The 19,689-nt window shown below is 45.9% G+C and overlaps 1 protein-coding gene and 1 pseudogene across 1 annotated transcript in view; both read left to right on the top strand.

Annotated features, from left to right (window-relative positions):
• LOC119169722 (ubiquitin-like modifier-activating enzyme 1) overlaps positions 1-19,689 on the top strand; it is a 94,491-nt gene that overhangs the window by 28,981 nt on the left and 45,821 nt on the right. Inside the window, exons 13-16 of the mRNA XM_075886856.1 lie at positions 3,536-3,688; positions 7,936-8,101; positions 8,521-8,717; positions 9,378-9,442. Of these exons, the coding sequence (XP_075742971.1) occupies positions 3,536-3,688; positions 7,936-8,101; positions 8,521-8,717; positions 9,378-9,442 (581 nt within the window). The remainder of the gene's footprint in view (positions 1-3,535; positions 3,689-7,935; positions 8,102-8,520; positions 8,718-9,377; positions 9,443-19,689) is intronic.
• LOC142796384 (uncharacterized) lies at positions 13,827-18,903 on the top strand (annotated as a pseudogene).

Here is a 19,689-nt window from a genome sequence, read left to right as displayed (position 1 = left end):
GATGCCGCGCACTTCAAATAGTGTAGAAGGCACAAGTAGAAAGTGGTACAGCCCTACACGCCTACATCAAGTCATGATGATCATTTGGTTGAACGGTTTTATGAAGACGCAGAGGTAGCCATTAATAAAGTAAAGCCACAGTATACTATTCTTGCGGGTGACTTTAATGCCAAAGTAGGCAAGAAACAGGCAGGAGATCATGCAGTGGCGGAATGTGGCATCGGCTTTAGAAAGACCTTAGGGAAGTTGTCGGTAACGTTAGCAGAACATAATAATTTACGGATTATGAGTACCTTCTTCAGAAAACGGACTAACCGTCACTGGACGTGCCGAAGTCATAATGGCGACACTAAAAATGAAATCGAATTCAGTCTGTGTGCACATTCAGACATTGTACAGAGTGTAGAAGTAGTTGGCAAGATAAGATGCAGTGACCATTGAGTGGTAAGTCCTCGTATTCACCTAGATTTAAAAAAGCAAAGACAAAAACTGATACGCAAGAAGGCAATTAATTAACTGGTGGTCAGAGGAAAAATACAGGAATTCGGAGTTTCATTTCAGAACTGATTCGAGGCACTAAATGAGATAACCGACGTTGGCGTTGACACAATGAACGATAATCTCATTAGTATCATAAAGAGTCTGCTATTGAATTTGGAAGTTCAGTCACAAGACGGGAAATTGGCAAACTATCTCACATCCTCATCTCAACTTAAACTTGGTGTCGTAGCTCCACAGAAACTGGCGGCGAAATTGCACAATGTGCATCGCTTCTATGAGAAACGCGTTCAGAGAGCGTTCCTTGTACTAGAAGCTAAGCTGCCTCAGCGACCTCTGCATCGTTGCTGTGAACATGGTCGGCAACGTCTCGTCCTCTTCGAAACGCTGTACCACCTAGGCGACAGTTCATCTCACTCCAGAAATGTCTGCACAACACACCGAAAGATGGTTTGGTCAAAATTATCCAGCTTCTCAGCTCGATCATGGCCTTTCTCACAAGAACGCCTGTTTGGTGGGAGGACAGTGCACGCGCGATCCGCCAGCGTTTTTCCACCTATAAAGCGTTCGTTCGCTCACCTTGAGAAGACGAGAATGCCCCCGTCAAGTGGTACCGTCTGGGAGCCCCACCCACGATGGCGCCGGGAGGCTCAGGCTCTCGACGACTTCGCGGGCTCCCAGGACAGCCCTTAGATGCTGGTCCTTTTCGGAGCTGGTGATGAGCTGGAGCCAGTCTTCCTCAGTGGAGGAAGACCCTGAGTCTCCGCGCAAGTCGTGACACTGCCCCAGCATGTGCTGAAGAAAACACCTCGGATGACCACAACGCCGACAACGTGGGTCTATTCAGTCTATGAATTTTGACCAAATAAACAGACATGGATACGTGTTTGCTTGTAACATTCGCAGGGTGATTGCCTGTGATCTGTTTAGGTGTGGGTGTGGAAGCGGATACTTCCGACGCCCCAGCTGATAGTGGTTACAGACCTCGTTAAAAGTGAGAAGGTCCCTTTGCCACTGCCCTCCCTCGGCCTCCGAGTGCCCACTTCCGGTGCAGTGAGTGAGACCTCGCGAATGGGAGTGTGCAAGTTCGTTGGCGTTTGGGATGAGTATCACTGCCCACGTGACCAGGAAACCAAATTATATGCTTTTTGCCAGTCCAACATGCAGCAGAGAGAACGTGAGTGGCTTCTTTGCACACCGAGCCTCTTATAAGTGCTCTAGTGGCGGCTCGCGAGTCCGTGTAAATATTAACGGTTCGTAGTGGCCATGGCGATGGTCACTGCCACCTGTTCGGCTTTTTCGGCATCCAAATTTTAAGCGTAAGTGATGTCAGCAGCTCTCGCCGTAACGACGTAGCTGCTGAAACAAAGAGATTTGAAGCTGCATATTGCACTGTGTCAACGAAGGCGACGTTGCCTTCAATCGTAGCCGCTGTTCGAAGAAGGACTCTGGACCTTGCTTTGCATATGCTGTAGTCTTATTGGGGGTGCATGTTTCTAGGTACCTGAGATACAGTATACATTTCCCTGACTTTGATAGGGAGCGCGCACTCTCTCTGCCTGGCGATGGGAGACCGTATACCAATATGCGCCAGTAATTGCCTGCCAGCCTCCGTGGAAGCCAGTCTCGCAACTTGGGCGACCTCGCTTGCACTCTCGACGTGAACCACGTGAAGAGCGTTTAAATCCATGAACTTTGCCAGTTCGAGAAAATGATGCACACTTTCACCGGTGACAGTTCGGAGAACGCGTTCCACACGACCAACTCGGGTACAGTGAGCTCGATTGATGTGGGGAAAAGGCGGAACAACACCACATCACCACAAGCCTCCGTTGAGCTGCGTCCATGCGGGCTTTTTTCATTAGTTTCATAAATTATTTCAACACTCTACATGCTCTAAACCATCTTTCCTAAGCATACTGTTACACTGTGTGGTTGTAATATGTAAAATAGTTTTGGACTGCTAAAAGAGTTGAGAGCTCTACCTACGGGTGCACTGCCAATAGCTTGTGAAACGAAGTATAGTGAAGTTCGAAATTTGTAAAAGAGTACAACACCAAAGTAGAAAGGAAGTGAGGCGTAGTTAAAAACTGAAGGCACCGCCACCTACAGGCTCGGGAATCTATGCCCATGCTTGCTTCTATCGCCTGCTATCCGCATAGTTTATTTTCTTTCTCTCTCTCTCTCTCTCTCTTTGCATCTCTCTTTCATTAAAAGCTTCCCATTCTAAGATAACAAAAGAAACACAATAATTATTGAAGGTAACAGTCAGAAAAGCCAAGGTAAGTATAAGTCATGTTATTTCTAGTAGTTGTGATTAAAATCTGAAGAAAGTAAGGTGCAAGAAAAGATAACTCACCGCTGACAGCGGCCGAACTTGCGACCTTCGAATACCGCGTCCAATGCTCTACCAGCTTAGCTACTGTGGTCGACAGCCCCGCCGTCCAGTTTATAGGGTATATATGTGGATTTAAACTAATTGTGGTAACGTTAACCAGCACTACTTGCAGCCACAATAGCGGGTGTTTTTCTGCCTGCTGGCGTCATGAAGCACGTTATTTCACTGTCATGGCTGCTTACGCTGACTTACCCTCCCAGATTTAAATGCACACATACACCGCATGAATTAGCTGGGGTCATGACCAATGCGATAGCTCAGTTTGTAGGCATTATTCGATGGTCAGAGGCTCTGTCCTTCCCAGTGGCAAGTTAAGTCTGCCTTGTGTTCTTCATATTTGCGTGATCATTACTAGAAATACTATAGTTTATGCCTTCTTTGTTAGTTTTATTAACCGTTGTGTCTAAGAAAGACAACCGATTCCTTAGAAACTCTCTCCTTTCGTTATTCAAAGAGAGACTGACGAACAGAGAACGGCACTGCTGTTGGATAATAGCACACTTCGTTGGTTACAGCGCCTGAAATCGGGTAATCCCACAAAAAGCCCTTTTGTCGAAACTGCAGCAGTCTTGTCGAGTGTTGGCCACGCAATGACGATATTGCATATCTTAGTGTTGATTCTTCTTTTATTTGGCACAGGTCGGAGCCGGAGCCATCGGCTGTGAGTTGCTCAAGAATTTCTCCATGATGGGTCTTGGAGCAGCCTGTGGCTCCATCCATGTAACAGACATGGACGTAGTTGAGAGGTCCAACCTTAACAGGCAATTCCTTTTTCGGGCCGAGGACATTGGTGTGAGTTGTTTGCATCGCCGTTTTCTTCACATGTGTGTCGATCGCACGCTGCGAAGCATCGTATAACCGACAAGAGATATCGGGACTGAAATGGTTTATCAGAGAGCTTGTAGAGTTATTCGGCTACGCAATGCAGCCAATGCAGGAAGCTCTGCAGGATATTGATCGTCTGCTCAGCTCAGTACGACAGCTTTCTCGGGCTTTCCAGACACTAACTACTGTAGCTGGATTTCCCAGTGCCGTGCTAACCTATATTATGTAGGTGGCAATGTGAAAGGCAAGACGTGGGGTACATTGCAGAAATCGTTAACGTCCGGGAGGATTCAGGAGTTTTGTATCTGAAAGGGGGGAGGGGTTTGTTCATGCAAGACAATTGAGGGCCATAGGTGAAAGGCACGGATGCTTCAAAACTCAAGCGCTGTCTTTTGACTTCATTTGCAAGTTTTGGCAGGGGGGGGGGCAAGGGGTAGCAAGCAGAAATATTAGGGAGGGATGTGGAGGGGTCATGGATACTGTGCTTGCCCCTGGCAAATGTGCTATGTACGTGGCACTTGCTAAGCCAGAATTGCGGTACACTTAGCAGCACGCATACTAAAACTTAGCAACACGCATCTTCTTCCAAGCTGTTATCGAATATGTAAAGATGGAAAATCGGGCGAGTGATGTATCTAGTACAGGAAGCTGTGTACGGTGCCCAGGGGCCAACATAGCATATGTTGATTAATTGTAGGTCAGTCACCGTTCCCTTGCGGCTTATATAAACCAAACACAACGGGCGCCTAATAAATTAGGAAACTGCCAAGTGCATTGACTTAGAAATGTTTTTCGTGTTTAAACGAGCCAGGCAAGATGTGGGTGAAAGGAAAACTTTTCTTTCTTCTTATTTACATTTTATTCGTTCTAATAACTTCCCTTATACATTCCTTGACATTACTGTCTGTTAGATGTCATTATTATTCTGTAAAGACACGCGGAAAATCGAGCCCTTAGGTATACACCTCTTTCCCACACACACACATATATATATATATATATATATATATATATATATATATATATATATATATATATATATATATATATATATATATATATATATATATATATATATATATATATATATATATATATGACGCATTTCCCGTCATCTATTAGCGCGTTGGGCAAAAACTAAATGAAAAGGGGGGTGCGTGTACTACCGCGGGTTGAAGACCTATTTTCCGCAAGCTTTCGTCACTGCTTATCACTTGCGCTCCGATATTACCACGTAGTACCAGCTCATTATGTATCTTTTTGCACGTCATATGAGTTATGCCTGCAGCTATGTGTATTCCCACACAGTGCATTGATAGAGGATCAAGGCAATTTCATTGGCCGTCTCTCCCTCTAGCAGTGAGCAGATAGGGAGCACAACCATGCAGCGACCGCCCATTGCTCATACCCCCCTCCCCCCTCTCTCTACAAACATATATATATATATATATATATATATATATATATATATATATATATATATATATATATATATATATATATATATATATATATATATATATGTATATATGACGCATTTCCCGTCATCTATTAGCGCGTTGGGCAAAAACTAAATGAAAAGGGGGGTGCGTGTACTACCGCGGGTTGAAGACCTATTTTCCGCAAGCTTTCGTCACTGCTTATCACTTGCGCTCCGATATTACCACGTAGTACCAGCTCATTATGTATCTTTTTGCACGTCATATGAGTTATGCCTGCAGCTATGTGTATTCCCACACAGTGCATTGATAGAGGATCGAGGCAATTTTATTGGCCGTCTCTCCCTCTAGCAGTGAGCAGATAGGGAGCACAACCATGCAGCGACCGCCCATTGCTCATACCCCCCTCCCCCCTCTCTCTACAAACATATATATATATATATATATATATATATATATATATATATATATATATATATATATATATATATATATATATATATATACAAACAGAGTCAAGTGCCAGTCTCTCTACAAACAGAGTCAAGTGCCAGTCACATACCCACAGCGTGCCCGCGCTCTATTACAAACTTGAGAGGAAATGGCAGCTCGTGCGAAAGCATTTGGGTGGGATATAAGCTTGGTTCGTGGGTCCGTTATCACTTTTAATAGTAGCGGATCTTTTCCACCGAACCTGTCTTGGTCTATCGAGCCGTTGTCGTGTTAAGAGTAGTAGTAGTAGTAGAAGTAGTAGTACTTGTAGTGTTAGTAGTAGTAGTAGTAGTAGCAGTAGTAGTAGCAGCAGCATTAGTAGTAGTAGTAGTAGTAGTAGTAGCAGCAGCAGTAGTAGTAGTAGTGGCAGTAGTAGTAGCAGCGGCAGTAGTAGTAGCAGCAGCAGCTGTAGTTAGCAGCAGTAGCAGCAGTAGTAGTAGTAGCAGCAGCAGCAGCAGCAGTAGTAGTAGTAGTAGTAGTAGTAGTAGTAGTAGTAGTAGTAGTAGTAGTAGTAGTAGCAGCAGCAGTAGTAGCAGTAGCAGCAGCAGCAGTAGCAGCAGCAGTAGCAGCAGTAGTAGTAGTAGCAGCAGTACTAGTAGTAGCAGTAGTAGTAGTAGCAGCAGTAGTAGTAGTAGCAGTAGTAGTAGTAGTAGTAGCAGTAGCAGCAGTAGTAGTAGCAGTAGCAGTAGTAGCAGCGGCACTAGTAGAAGCAGTAGCAGCAGCAGCAGTAGAAGTAGCAGTAGTAGCAGCAGTAGTAGTAGTAGTGGCAGCAGCAGTAGTAGTAGTAGTAGTAGTAGTGGTAGTAGCAGTAGTAAAAGCAGCAGAAGCAGTAGCAGCAGCAGCAGTAGCAGCAGCAGCAGTAGTAGCAGTAGCAGTAGCTGTAGTAGTAGCAGGAGTAAGAGTATAGTAGCAGGAGTAGGAGTAGGAGTAGTTGTAGCGGCAGTAGTTGCAGTACTGTAAGCTGGGGTATTTTGAGTATTTGTAGTAATTGTAGTAGTTATTCTTATATTCGTAGGAGTAGGAAAACGAGTAATCATCGCGCAAGTCAAGTGACTACAGGGAGAATGGAATAAGCAGATAAAACAAAGAGGGGAAATAGGACGAAAAGAACGGCAGGGAGGTTAACCAGCCTATAGGCAGCCGGTTTGCTACCCTGCGCATAAGAGGGGGATGATGGAGATGAAAACTAGAGAGGAGAGAGGGAAGAGAGTTAAACACAGCGCATGCGGCAGCACACGCGCGCACACTGAGTCACAGTCCAGTCTTGTCTTTCGCGGTGTGTGACATAGCTGTTACAGCCGCTTGTTCAAGTCCATGTCGCACAGGAATTTCAACAGAGCTTTTGTCGCCTTCTGTTGTAATGTCTTCTCTCGGTAACTTGAAAAAATAGTGTCCACAGATATTTCGCTCTTGTCGATGCGCGCAAGAACGGACGCCAGTGACTGTCTCTGGATGTCATACAATGGACAGTCGCACAGGATGTGGTGCGGCGTCTCTTCGCAACGACAGGCATCGCAGAGAGCGTTGTCGGCCACTTCTATGACAAATGAATAAGATTTTGTAAATGCCAGTCCTAACCGTAAGCGATGAAAAAGGATGGCTTCTCTTTGGTAGAGCTCAGTGGGCATGCGGAAAGCCATCAAAGAAGACAAGTGGCGTTGACGATTCGTCTCATTGCTTGGTGGGCACCATAGTGAAAACGAGATTTCAAGGGCAAGTCGTCGAAGATTACTGGCAGCATCGGTCCGCGAAAGTAGTATGGCTTCTTCTCGTGTTCTTTCAAGAGCTGCCAGCGCAGAAGTATTGGCATGTTCGTTCCCTATGACGCCGCAGTGACTTGGCAGACCTTTCACTTGATGCCCTTTCTCGTGTGTTTTGTGGAGAAGGCATCGAATTTCGAAAACAAACTGTTCGTACGGCCCGCGACGCAGTGCTGCGAGCACAGATTGTAGGGCAGCCCTTGAGTCGCTGAAAATCGACCATTGTTGCGGTGATTCCCGATTGACCACACAAAGTGCAGTGCGCAAAGCAGCTAGTTCCGCTGCTGTAGATGCCGTGGAGTGGCCAGTGCCAAAGCTGATAGTAACACTTCTTGCTGGGACAACTATTGCACCTGACGAATAAACAAAATGACCATGATGGAGCTGATGGTAATCATGATGAGGTGCATCTGGGGTCTCTCTAGCTAATCACATTAAGTAGCGCGCTTGCCGCTTCACTATTTCATGGTTGTCGTGAAGGGAAACTGGCTGAACTTCTTTTTTCCTGTCACACCACACGCAGCGTATGAAATCGACCGTCGCCGCGGAAGCTGTGGCGCGAATGAATCCGGAAATCAACGTCATTTCGCACGAAGACAGGGTTGGTCCAGAGACGGAGAGCGTCTACAACGACAGCTTCTTCGAGGGCCTGAATGGTGTGGCCAGCGCGCTTGACAACATCGAAGGGCGTGAGTAGAATCGTCTGAATACTGGGTATTTACTTGTGCTATGCGCCTCTTTAGTAAGTAGTCATTTTACCAGTGACACGATCTTCACAAGATCGCAGGGCTCTGATGCTGTTTACTGGGGGATGAAGCGGACGCAGGCTTTTCCATGAAAAAGAAAGAAAAAGGGGTGGGAAGCAAAGCTTTAGATTTCCTTTTTGAAACTTTTAGCCCCCCCCCCCCCCACCCGGACATGTTAACCAGTGGGCACAGCTTCATTTCTATTGAAGCATTTCCTTTTAAAAGAGCTAAGGTTACCAAGCTATGCCTCCCTTAAGACATCTTGCGCGCTGGAATCCCTTCAGGGTATGGTTTACAGTGACACGCGACCAGCAGTCGATGACAGCGTATGTGGTTATTCAAGTTTCCAAAACGACGCGCAGGTCACTACATAGACCGGCGGTGCGTGTACTACTGCAAGCCGCTAATCGATTCGGGCACCCTGGGCACCAAGGGCAACGTTCAGGTGATCGTCCCGTTCTTGACCGAGTCCTACTCGTGCTCCCAGGATCCGCCCGAGACGGCTGTGGCCGTGTGCACCATCAAGCACTTTCCCTACAGAATAGAGCACACGCTGGAGGTACGAACACCTCACTCTTCGAAACACATTAAAGTGAAACACTATAAAAATGTTGAGAGTGATAAGCTATTCTGATGAATCAATGCCGGTAGTCTCTCGCACAAGAGGGCTGTATACTCGGGTTCTACGCCACAATCATCATCCATGTTGTATGACCTGCTGATTCCAATGATGAGGTGGACTACTACTATTTTTTGGCGAATCAGCAAGCAGTACCTAGAGATATTTAAAATTCTGGCTCACTGCCAGTATGTCTCGTTTTGAGTTCTCAACAATGTTCAGATAACCTCTTTGGGGTGCCCTCATAACAGCGCTGGCTTTAGGCACAAGATAACTGGGAGGCTGTCGACAACGAAAGATGAAACCTATTTCATACCTAATTAAAAAGATCTCTAATATATCGTGTACACATGCAAGGCAAGAGTAGAAAAAAATGCAAAGAGTAGAAAAAAAAAACACTCTAATGGAAGCACGTCCTTAATTTCTTTGCCGAAGCGACATCCCATGTATCGATCGTAGTTCTAATTTGTCTGGACATTTCGCGCGACCACTTTAAGCAGGCACTTTCGGGTCGTAAACAGCTCTACAAAATATCAAGAAGCAAACAAAGAAAAGAAAACTGATTAAAAAAAAGACGATCGTTTACTCTTTCTTTCGCAGTGGGCTCGTGATGAGTTTGAAGGCCTCTTCAAGATGAGCGCGGTGAATGCTGTCAAGTATTTGAAGTGAGTGCAACGCCTTCAGGCTAGCGTCGCCTTGTGCCTTCATTAAGCTGTTCTTTGTTATACTGTAGACTGTGAGCACCTGGGGTTGGTGTGTAACATATAGCATCTGAAACTCAAACGAAGTCAAAACCAAAAAAATAAATGTTGTTGCAAGCAAATTGTCACCTGCTGTTTTGGTCAAGGTTATATAACCCGCACTATTTATATTCGACTTTTTGTAGGCGACCATTTTTCTGCTTTTGTCTTTATAAGATGAATTTTGTTTTGGCAGTACAGCACCCTCGAAAACCTCTGGTTGCAGATAATCATTATTTCAGTCCCTGAAATCGATTACTGTTAGCGGGGTATACTGTAGCTGCGCTAGCACGAAATATTGAAATATGCCATGAACTGATCGGTGGGCTCTTGTAAAACCCCTCTGTAAAAGTGCCAGGATCCGCCTTTGAGTGGCCGATTATGGTTTGTCACGAGGAATACCGTACCATTCACTTTAAGAGATATTTTCTACAGAGGATAATTTGATGAATCCTTTAAAATTGATATGGTGCTTGCCCGAATAAAGTTTGCATTGCGTTGGCAGTGACACCTTTTGAGGTGTACTCCATAAACGCGATTTATTTCCGTACAGAATCCAATGCCATGACAATCTGGTATACGACCTTCCGAGACTTTTACCGTCAATTTCGTCTGTTTCTTTTTGCAATTGAAGAACGTCATGCTATTTTAAAGGAACACTGCAATACTTTTTCTGTAATCATTGAATGCTTTCCCTTGAAGGGGCTCATTGCATCGCGAATCAACTGCCGCAGAAACGTCTGGAACAGTGTTCTGCCACTAGCTTTATTTAGTAAATACTGCCGACTAATACGCGAAGTCGTACACAGTAAATCTTTTTACACCCCTATGGGTGTAAAAAGGGTGTTTTACAGATTTACACCCTTTTTGAATGAATGTAACACCTTTTTCTTTGCTAGTACACCCTCAGAGAAGGGTGTAATGGGCGTAAGGGTGTTATTATGCCGTTCGTGAGGGTGTTGAAGAACAGAAGGGTGTAAACCTGTAATTGTTACAATAAAAATTGTTCCGTTTAACGTCCCAAAGTTGTCATAAAATCATTAGAGACACCGTACCAAAGGTCTCCGAAAATTTAAACCACCTGGGGTTATACTTCAGGTGCACCTAAGTCTAACTACACAAGTCTCGCACTATTTCTCGTCCACCAAAAATATGGCCGCCGCGAACTGCCGGGATTCGATCCTGCGACTTGCGGGTCAACAGTTCAGCACCATAAGCACCAGACCACTGGCGCGGGAGTGCACGTGCAAGAATCGACCTGCATCCATGCTTGCAAATAAAATACCACGCATAGCGCAAGGAATGCCTTTCCTATAGGATAACAATGTCGTATATAGGGATGAAAAAAAACCAAGGAAATGATTGAGGCATTGTCAAAATTTTACAGAACACTCTAAGAATAATTGAGAAAATGTAAAAAAGACTAATTTCTTCTCGCACTGTATGATTCGACATGCTTTGCCACTTTATATCGTCCACATTATATGTGAATGAAAGAATGGGCTGTCACGATCTACGGACAGCACATATTCATATGCAGAAGCAATTGAGAAAAAAAGCTTGAATTTATTACAAAAACCCTTGCTCGGTCAAAAGCCGTTCGAATGCAAGTCGTTTTCACAAGATTATCGAAGACGACACGTGCTCGGTCGAAAAAGAAAACAATCCACAGTATACCTTCTGCAACCATGCGGAGCACGGGAAGTGATGCTTTAGGTCAAGAAATAAAAGTCAGAGAATGGCATGGTCAGTGCACGCAGCACCTACGAGAGGAGGGAGAGACACGACTCTCGCCCACACACACACACACACACACACACACACATATATATATATATATATATATATATATATATATATATATATATATATATATATATATATTGTGGGACACTGCGACCCACGCCGTAAAATTTGTATTTGCTATCTGTTCAGTTTGACATCCCTTCGAGGGGGGGTGGTGGTGTATGAGGTGATCAGCAGGGGGCACTGCAACCCCCAACCCCCGTCGAGTTACAGTGCCCATCTCTATTTCTCCATGTACCTATAGGGATTTACAATGCCACGTACCCACCCCTGCCTATAGGCAGGGGTGGGTACATATATATACATTCGATATTAAATTTTATAAAGGTAGAAAACAACAGGAAGGACTTATAATAAAAGCACTGCTTCAAAAAAGTATCTAGAAGAGTTCTAACTTAAGAACATTGAAAAGATGAGTCAATGTAACACGTTTTGCCTCTTTGGACAAAACTAGTGGGTTTCGCCAAAAAAAAAAAGACACAAACTACTGACACAGCAAAGCAATGAGCGAAAACGAACAAAGGACTATATACCGCTTTCTATCTCTCTTTTCTTGTCCGTCAGCACGCAGAAATCTATGAAAGGAGGAGTATGAAAAGAGAACAAGAAGCTACGACCATCCGTCAGTGCGCGTTATGGCCTTGAGCTTTTGAATGTAAAAGCATTTCCTGGTCGGGTCATGTCAGGCATCCGGTGGCGGCGGCCGCGCGCTGGCAGGTGTTATATCTCCACTCTCACTCCTTCTCCCATTGCAACAGCTGTAGGTAATGGAGGAAGGAAAAACTTAGAGGCTCTCACGTCACTCGTTGTGAAGTCGTCGTGAGGCCGGAAGTCGGCCTTGTTGACTGGGCGAATTCTCCTCTCTTGTTTACGTTAGAATGTAAAGCAGAATGCGCGACTTACTCTCCGGCTCGGAAAGCACGTGGGCTGCGCAGCGCGCGTGCCGGGAAGATCCGAAACTAATGGAACGGGGCTCAACTCTTTGGGCGAGCGCGACACCTTCAGCGAAATCATTTCGTCCGAGTATTAACGGCGAGTAACGGCTCGCCGACAACGATGCAAGTACAAGAGAGCGCGTGCTAGATGCACTGACAACGGCGTGTTTTCACGTCATTAATTCAGCAACTGTACAGACAACACGATCGGTCGTGGGCCTTCTTCTACGGTTGCATTCCGACACGAGGCCGACGCAGCGTTCTGCCACTGTGTCCGTGTTCCGCGTGAAACTCACCGGCGTCAGCATTCTGCGACCGTGGTGAATTTGAGCACGGTGCAAGTGACACTTGAACGCGGTTGCTTTAACCTTGAGATTACAATGCTGGGGGCGAGTATAACAAGCGGAGCAGAAAAGGTGTTTTATTGCGCACCTGCAAGTTGTTACTGACACATACCGAACACGAAACTACGTATGTGCACATGGTCCTCATTGCGTCTTGCTGGGCACAAGAGTTTCGTCCATTGCCACAAGCAGGAGCACTGCCCAACCGTCACTGACCTGCAAAGCGTTCGTCGTCGCTCCGCTTCGTCATGGTGCCCAACACAATTTCGCTGAACACTTAAAATGGTTCATCCGCGTCATCCGCCGCACGACACATGCATATGCGCTCGTTCTGCATACTGTTCGCGTCCCGTTGTGGACGAAAGCTTTTGTAAACGTTGCTAAGAGTACAGTAACTGCTAGGAGAACACTGCGTAACCAATAACGCGGCGGAGAGCACGATTATTGTCCGCACGGCTCAGTTTGAGACCCGCAGAGGCACACCTGCTGCCGCCTGCCGCAGCGGTTCACTGCTAGACCAGCTACACTGCGCAACACGAAGCCATAGCAACGCCGCGATTGTGCACAGGGAATATGGCCGCCATGATCTCATTTTCCTCCACACTTTTCACATAGCGCGCCGGCTGGGCACACCCTCTCCTATCCTCGCTCCCTCGTGCTTATCCTCACCCCTAGCAACCAGAGCATGTGTTGCGAGAGAGTGTAGGAGAGGGTACGAGCAGTGCTTCACCCACGGAAGAAGGAAAGAGAGGAGAGGGATACCCAGCCGTCGAGCTACGTGAAAAGTGTGGAGGAAGTGACATCATGGCCGCTATATTCACTGGGCACAATGGCGGCGTTACTATGGTTACGTGTTGCGCAGTGTAGCTGGTCTAGCAGTGGGGCTCTTCGATTTTCAGGTTTCTGGCACACTCCGTGGCTTCACCGCTCCTTCTCTTGCCATCACTCTCTCCTCCCTGCTCCCCACTTTCCCGTCTACTCGCGCCTCACACTCGACCGTTAGCTGGCTGAGCGCCTCTCAAGAACATCCCGAAATGTGTGCTCGAGAAGCCGCTGTGAAACTTCAACGCAGAGTCGAGAACGCTGGCGCTCCACTCTCCCGTCCGCTCGCTCCTCACTCTCGACTGTTCACTGGCTGGGCTCCTCTTAAGGCAATAGACCGATCCCACAGGCCAGTTTCGCGACGCCACCGCTGCCGCGGCAGCCGTGGTGCATGCCGGTACTTGTAGTCGTCCGGGCGCACCAGCCAGCCGAAGTGCCTGAGCGTTCCCTTTTCGATAGATTTTTCGGTCGTGTGGAGCCGTCTTACGATGGGAGGATTTACGTGCTGTGTTCCTGGATGCTACAACAACAGCACAAGGGATAAAGGCTTGGGTTTCTACGTCTTTCCTAAAGAGAAAAAGCTTCGGGAGACGTGGATTCAGCGTATCAATAGGGCTGGACGGGGCGGCAGGTAAGACATCTTATTAAATGTATAGTGCCGCTTTGAAACTAAATAAGCGTATTGCGGTGGTTTTTTATGTGAATGTTTAATCATGAAGCTTAGCATACCAAAGAATATGATCTTTGCTCACTCTGCCTGCGTATACTTTTACCGGATAGCTCAGCCGCAGTGCGCGGTTGTGCATGCCGGTCATTTTTTAGCGCATCTTCCTTATTCTAGCGTTTTTTGTTACCGCTGCGTACTAAGATTATTATTATTACGAGTTGTAGTGCTGAGGTCTTTTAGTTTTCCATGTTGCGCAAGTGCAGCACCGCGTACGCGGCTTGCGTTTTTTTTACAACGCAAGTGGCAAGCATGCAGGCATAAGGGGAAGGCAAGCTCATTGACGAGGCTCTCCTAATAGCTCTACCGTACATCGAGACCTTACTTTTTAGAAACGACGTAACGTACTTCACGGCACGCTTGCAACAACTTACCCAGAACTCGTTGTGCCAAACGGCGATTAGCTTTCGCGGATCACCCTCGATGCAAACGGTGCCTCTGTAATCTCGTCCTTTCCGTAAAATAGTTATCTGGTGCATGCACGCGGCCGATTTCGCTGCACCTATGCAGATGAGTGGCACAAACAGCTGTATAATTTACCTGTGTGTGGCGTTGTCGAGTGAGGCTGAAAATTAAAATTACATTTGTCATTTGCCCTTGACTGATATGGAACTTTTTGTACGTTAATCAAGAGAAAGTGATACTGTTGTCTTGCAGTGGTAGCATGCAGACTGGACATTTAAAAGGAACCTGAAAACGCAGTAGGTGATGTTCAGTGTCATATGAAATAATGCTGGAACTTTTTGTGCTCAGGTTCTCCAAGTTTACGCCTACCACGGGACACCGAGTATGCGGTGCCCACTTCGAAGGAGGAAAAAAGACTTACATGAACAGAGTGCCCACAATCTTCCCGCTGAGACCGCAAAAGGTGGAAAGGAGGCGACCACTCATAAGGACACAGGTAATTTGAGCGCAAGCAATGCAGAGAAATAGCATTACGTTGTTGCATATGCACCCCTGAATATTTTGTTATGGCTTAATGCAGGCAATGGCTACTTAAGGGTTGCGCTACTGCGTAAAAAAAGCAATGATGCCGAGTAAACTTAAACTCGTGTGAAGGTATAAAATGCAGTATTGGAAATCTCACCTGCAGCTGCACAGTGTGTTGTAAAAATCACTGAAACACATGGCTTTCTTTTTTTATTTTCCCCTGACAGCCGGAACTTCCCAACAGTCCAACTGTGGCACCCCAGCACGACCCAGAAGTCTCAGGCTCTGCCATCACTAGTAGCAGCAGCGACAGTGAAGACACCGCACAGCAAAGCACTCTACTCATGGACCATGCCTACAGCAGCCAAGAGTCAAGCTATGACCAGCTTGCCAAGAAAGTTGCTTGCCAAAATAATATAATAACTGAGCTAGCAGAAAAGGCTGAAGCTGCTTACGCGCATGTTGAAGAGCTCAACCGCCAGCTAAAACGCTCTCAACAGGACCACGCTGAAGCAAAAAAGCTATGTGACCGCCTTCAGCAGAAGAATAGGTGCTTGCGGCTTGAGCTATCCTGTATGCAGAAGAAAGTCAAGAGGTGCAAGGCTGAAGCTACACAAAAGATTGACATCACGTATGAAGCCCTTGTAGAAGATGAAAAGAAGCTGCGGTACTACACTGGCTTTACATCCAGAAAGTCCTTCGACAGTTTTTGGTCCCTACTTGAACCAGATGCGAAAAAGCTGCGGTTCTGGCAGATGAAGGAAACGGAGAACGAGGACCGGAACTTCATCCTGCCTTTGAAGACACAGCTTGTGCTCGTCCTGATGAGGCTACGGCTGGGCCTTGACGGCCTTGACCTTGCGTACAGGTACGCTGCCAACGTTGAAGTGTTTTTTTTTTGCATCAGTACTCATTTTTGCCTTTGCATAAGGTCCAAGTGGAGTGACTAATGAAACTTTGTTACCATGCCAATACATTTACGCGGGCATACTGTGTATAATGTTATTTATGAATATGCTGTGAGGGAAACAAGCATAACCCAATCAGCCCGAAAGGGGCCATGAAGACAAAATACGAGTTTGCTTTATTCAAAAGATTTGGTATTTTGTAATACCCTTAGCGCTTGTCCGGGAGCAAACGAACTTTCATTCACTGAGAAATTCAAGTTTAAGCCAAATTTCAGTGTTCCTGCCGAGCGTAGCTGGTTTTGTTAGTTACTTTGTGCATAGGGGGAATGCAGCATGCTGTGTATTCGTACGTTCCTCAAAATATCAGCAATTGTATGCAGCACTTTTTCACTTATCGTTTATAATGAAAATGACTGGAAGTAACAAGGTGCTTACACAAAAGGAATTAAGTACCGTTTAAGCATCTTCTGCAATGACATGTTCATTGCAACCGTAGGTTCTTTTGTTTGTGCTGCAGAAAATTACTGATGCGCATTTTTTGCAAATTTGTTTTTCGTACAGGTTTGGCGTTTCTACGTCAACCGTTTCGAGGATCTGGGTAACATGGCTGGATTTTTTGGACAACAGGCTTCGCCAGGTATGTCAGCACCAGTTATCTTTTTTTTATTGCCTTTTGTTTGTGGTCTCTGTGATGGCCCCGACAAATTGCAACATTTATGGGAAGGGAGAAAGGGGACTGGACGGAATTTTAGGTATAAAAGGCCAACTGTACACTGATCAGTCGCGTAGCCAGGGTTCTATTTCAAGGGGTGTTTGTCAGCCTTCCCCTCATGGCCAGATATATTAGCCCCCACTACTGCCTTTCTGTCTGTCAAGATACCTGCTAAGAACGTCGTCATCATCATCATCATCATCATCAGCCTGACTACGTCCACTGCAGGACAAAGGCCTCTCCCATGTTTCGCCAGTTAACCCGGTCCTGTGCTTGCTGCTGCCAATTTATACCCGCAAACTTCTTAATCTCATCTGCCCACCTAACCTTCTGTCTCCCCCTAACCCGCTTCCCTTCTCTGGGAATCCAGTCAGTTACCCTTAATGACCAGCGGTTATCCTGTCTACGTGCTACATGCCCTGCCCATGTCCATTTCTTCTTCTTGATTTCAGCTATGATATCCTTAACCCCCGTTTGTTCCCTAATCCACTCTGCTCTCTTCTTGTCTCTTAAGGTTACACCTACCATTTTTCTTTCCATTGCTCGCTGCGTCGCCCTCAATTTAAGCTGAGCTAAGAACGTACAGGTAACTTAATTCCCCGAAGCATGCTTTTTTAAGCTTACTGCAAGATTGCTCAGCTTGAACACCTTGTGTTTGCATTCTAAGATGGATCGATTGAATTAAAGTAAATTTCAGTAAAACTACTCGTTAGGCAGTTGGTGCACGCTTGTAAAGCCCAGAGCGCAAAAATACAACACAGGCGAAGCACAATGGGACAAGCACTCACTCTCAGCTAAAAATTATTGGAAGCAACGTCACATGTCACCTCAACTTAAATGTACTCATTTCACTTTTTTTATTCTGCGGGTTGCTACATGGCTCAGTGCCCGCGGCATTGTGCTGCCCAAGGATGCGGGTTTGATTCTCGGCCGTGGCTTCCGCTTTTCTTACGCAGGCAAAAAGCGAAAATGCTCGCATGTTCGAGATTAAGGTGCTCGGTAAAGGTTCCCATCTGATCAAATTAAACTGAAGCCCTCCACTACAGCGCACCTTATAACTTATGTAGTGCCTGTGCATTATAACTCAATAAATCAATCGATGAACCTTCTGGGTCTTACAGCACAAGCCCAATGCAGTAAATGATTTTATTTATATGTAAAGATGCTTCCAAAAAAGTTTTGTTGAGAGAATGCTTATCCCAGCATGCTTCTCGTGTGCCCGTGTGTTTTTTGCTAATTTTTAGAGCATTTGTAGATTCATTTGACAGTGTTACAAGCTGTGATGACTCATCTTGCGGTCTCTACTGCAGAGCAGTGCCAGTACTTGTGGCAAAAATCAAAGGTGGAGAAGGTGACTTTTTAAATCGTACATTAAGAGCAATGGGGAGATTCATGTGCATTGAGAATGCAGTCTTAGATCCTTCACATAGATCCACCACTCTAAGACCACTCCCCCCGCCCGTTCCTAAGCCACTGATGATATTAATGTAAAAAATATGAAAACCCACTTTTCCTTCTGTTTTTCAGGTCCCAACTTGGATGCCTCCCCACCTGTGCGACAAGTACAGGCCACAAGCTTTCACTGACAAGGGCTACACCACTGTTGACGGCATCCTCGACTGCACCGAAATTTTCATCGAAACCCCCTTTGTCATTCCGTGTACAGAGTGAGACCTATTCCTCGTACAAAAAGCACAATACTGCAAAAGGGTTAGTTGTGTGCAGCCCGAACGGCTTTGTTATGTTCGTGTCCGATCTTTCTCCTGGGAGGCTGTCTGACAAGGCCCTAACAAAGGCTTCCGGTGTGTTGGAAAAGTTCTCACCAGGGCGAAGTTTGATGGCTGATAGGGGGTTCACCATCGAAGAAGAGTGCAAGGAACTTTCACTGCACTTGAACATTCCGCCATTCATGGAAGGACGGCCTCAACTGTCTGAAGCAGATGAAACTGAGACAAGGCTTATTGCCAGTGTGCGCATACATGTGGAAAGGGTCATTCGGAAGATAAAGACCTACAGAATACTCTCACAGGTGTTTCCAAACAGCATGTCTGGACAACTGAACAAGGTGTGGCATGTTTGCGCACGCTTGACAAACTTTGTGGGTGAGCCATTGCTGTGAGCAGATGTGAGTGAAGTCTGCATGTCTGCTGATAGGCTGCGCCAGTTCGCTTGCACTACATTTGACTACTTTTTTGGCCATGCAACACAGCCACAAATGGGAAGGATATAGGCCATTGTGCCTCTTCTAGGAACTGCTCACCGTCTCTCCAAGCTTTTTTATTCACCTTAGCCCAAAACAAGGAACAACCCAATCCCTTCAGGAGGGCACGTACGAAGAGCCGTATCCTTCCCGTGCACATTCAAGCATCATAAGAAATGTCCCTGCCTAGGTTTTGTATTCAGTTTATTTGCTTTGTTTACTTGGTCATTCTCTTATTCTCTAAATTTCTTGAGAACTACGTTTACTTGCACGAAAAGATGTGTTGTCTGCATTGACCCCCCTTTTCTTTTTTGTTGTCATAACACATTGCTACCTGTACTGTCATGAACGTGCATTATGCAATAGTCATACTCTCTTCATCTCTGTCACCATTTCAAACAGCGGCACGTTTTGATGCTTTCCATTAAAATCGAAGTGAACCCATGCCTGGCGGTGTCAATGAATAGGTACATACATTTATTTCGATAGGGTAAAAGCTCGTGATCGTGGCCATAGCTGCCCATTGAGAAGCATACTTGTATGGGCTATCACCATATTGTCCCCTTGTGTCCAGTCATCCAGTCTGCTGTGGTTTAACATAAACATGAAAGGTTAATTAACAGGCTGACGTAGCCTTTTAATGCGTGACAGCATTCATTGATAAACTGAAGGTATGTTGAGTGTATCATTTCCTGCATAGAAACCAGCTGCAGGAGGATAATGGAGCTGTGAAGAAACGGCGTTACACAGTGCTCGAGTAAATTTCAAGAAGCCTGCAACCGCCTGTTTTG

The sequence above is a fragment of the Rhipicephalus microplus genome, chromosome 2 (genome assembly GCF_043290135.1).
Source record: "Rhipicephalus microplus isolate Deutch F79 chromosome 2, USDA_Rmic, whole genome shotgun sequence".
NCBI classification, from domain to species: Eukaryota; Metazoa; Arthropoda; class Arachnida; order Ixodida; family Ixodidae; genus Rhipicephalus; species Rhipicephalus microplus.
Note: the sequence above shows the minus strand (reverse complement) of the source record. Positions and strands in the feature narration are given on the sequence as shown.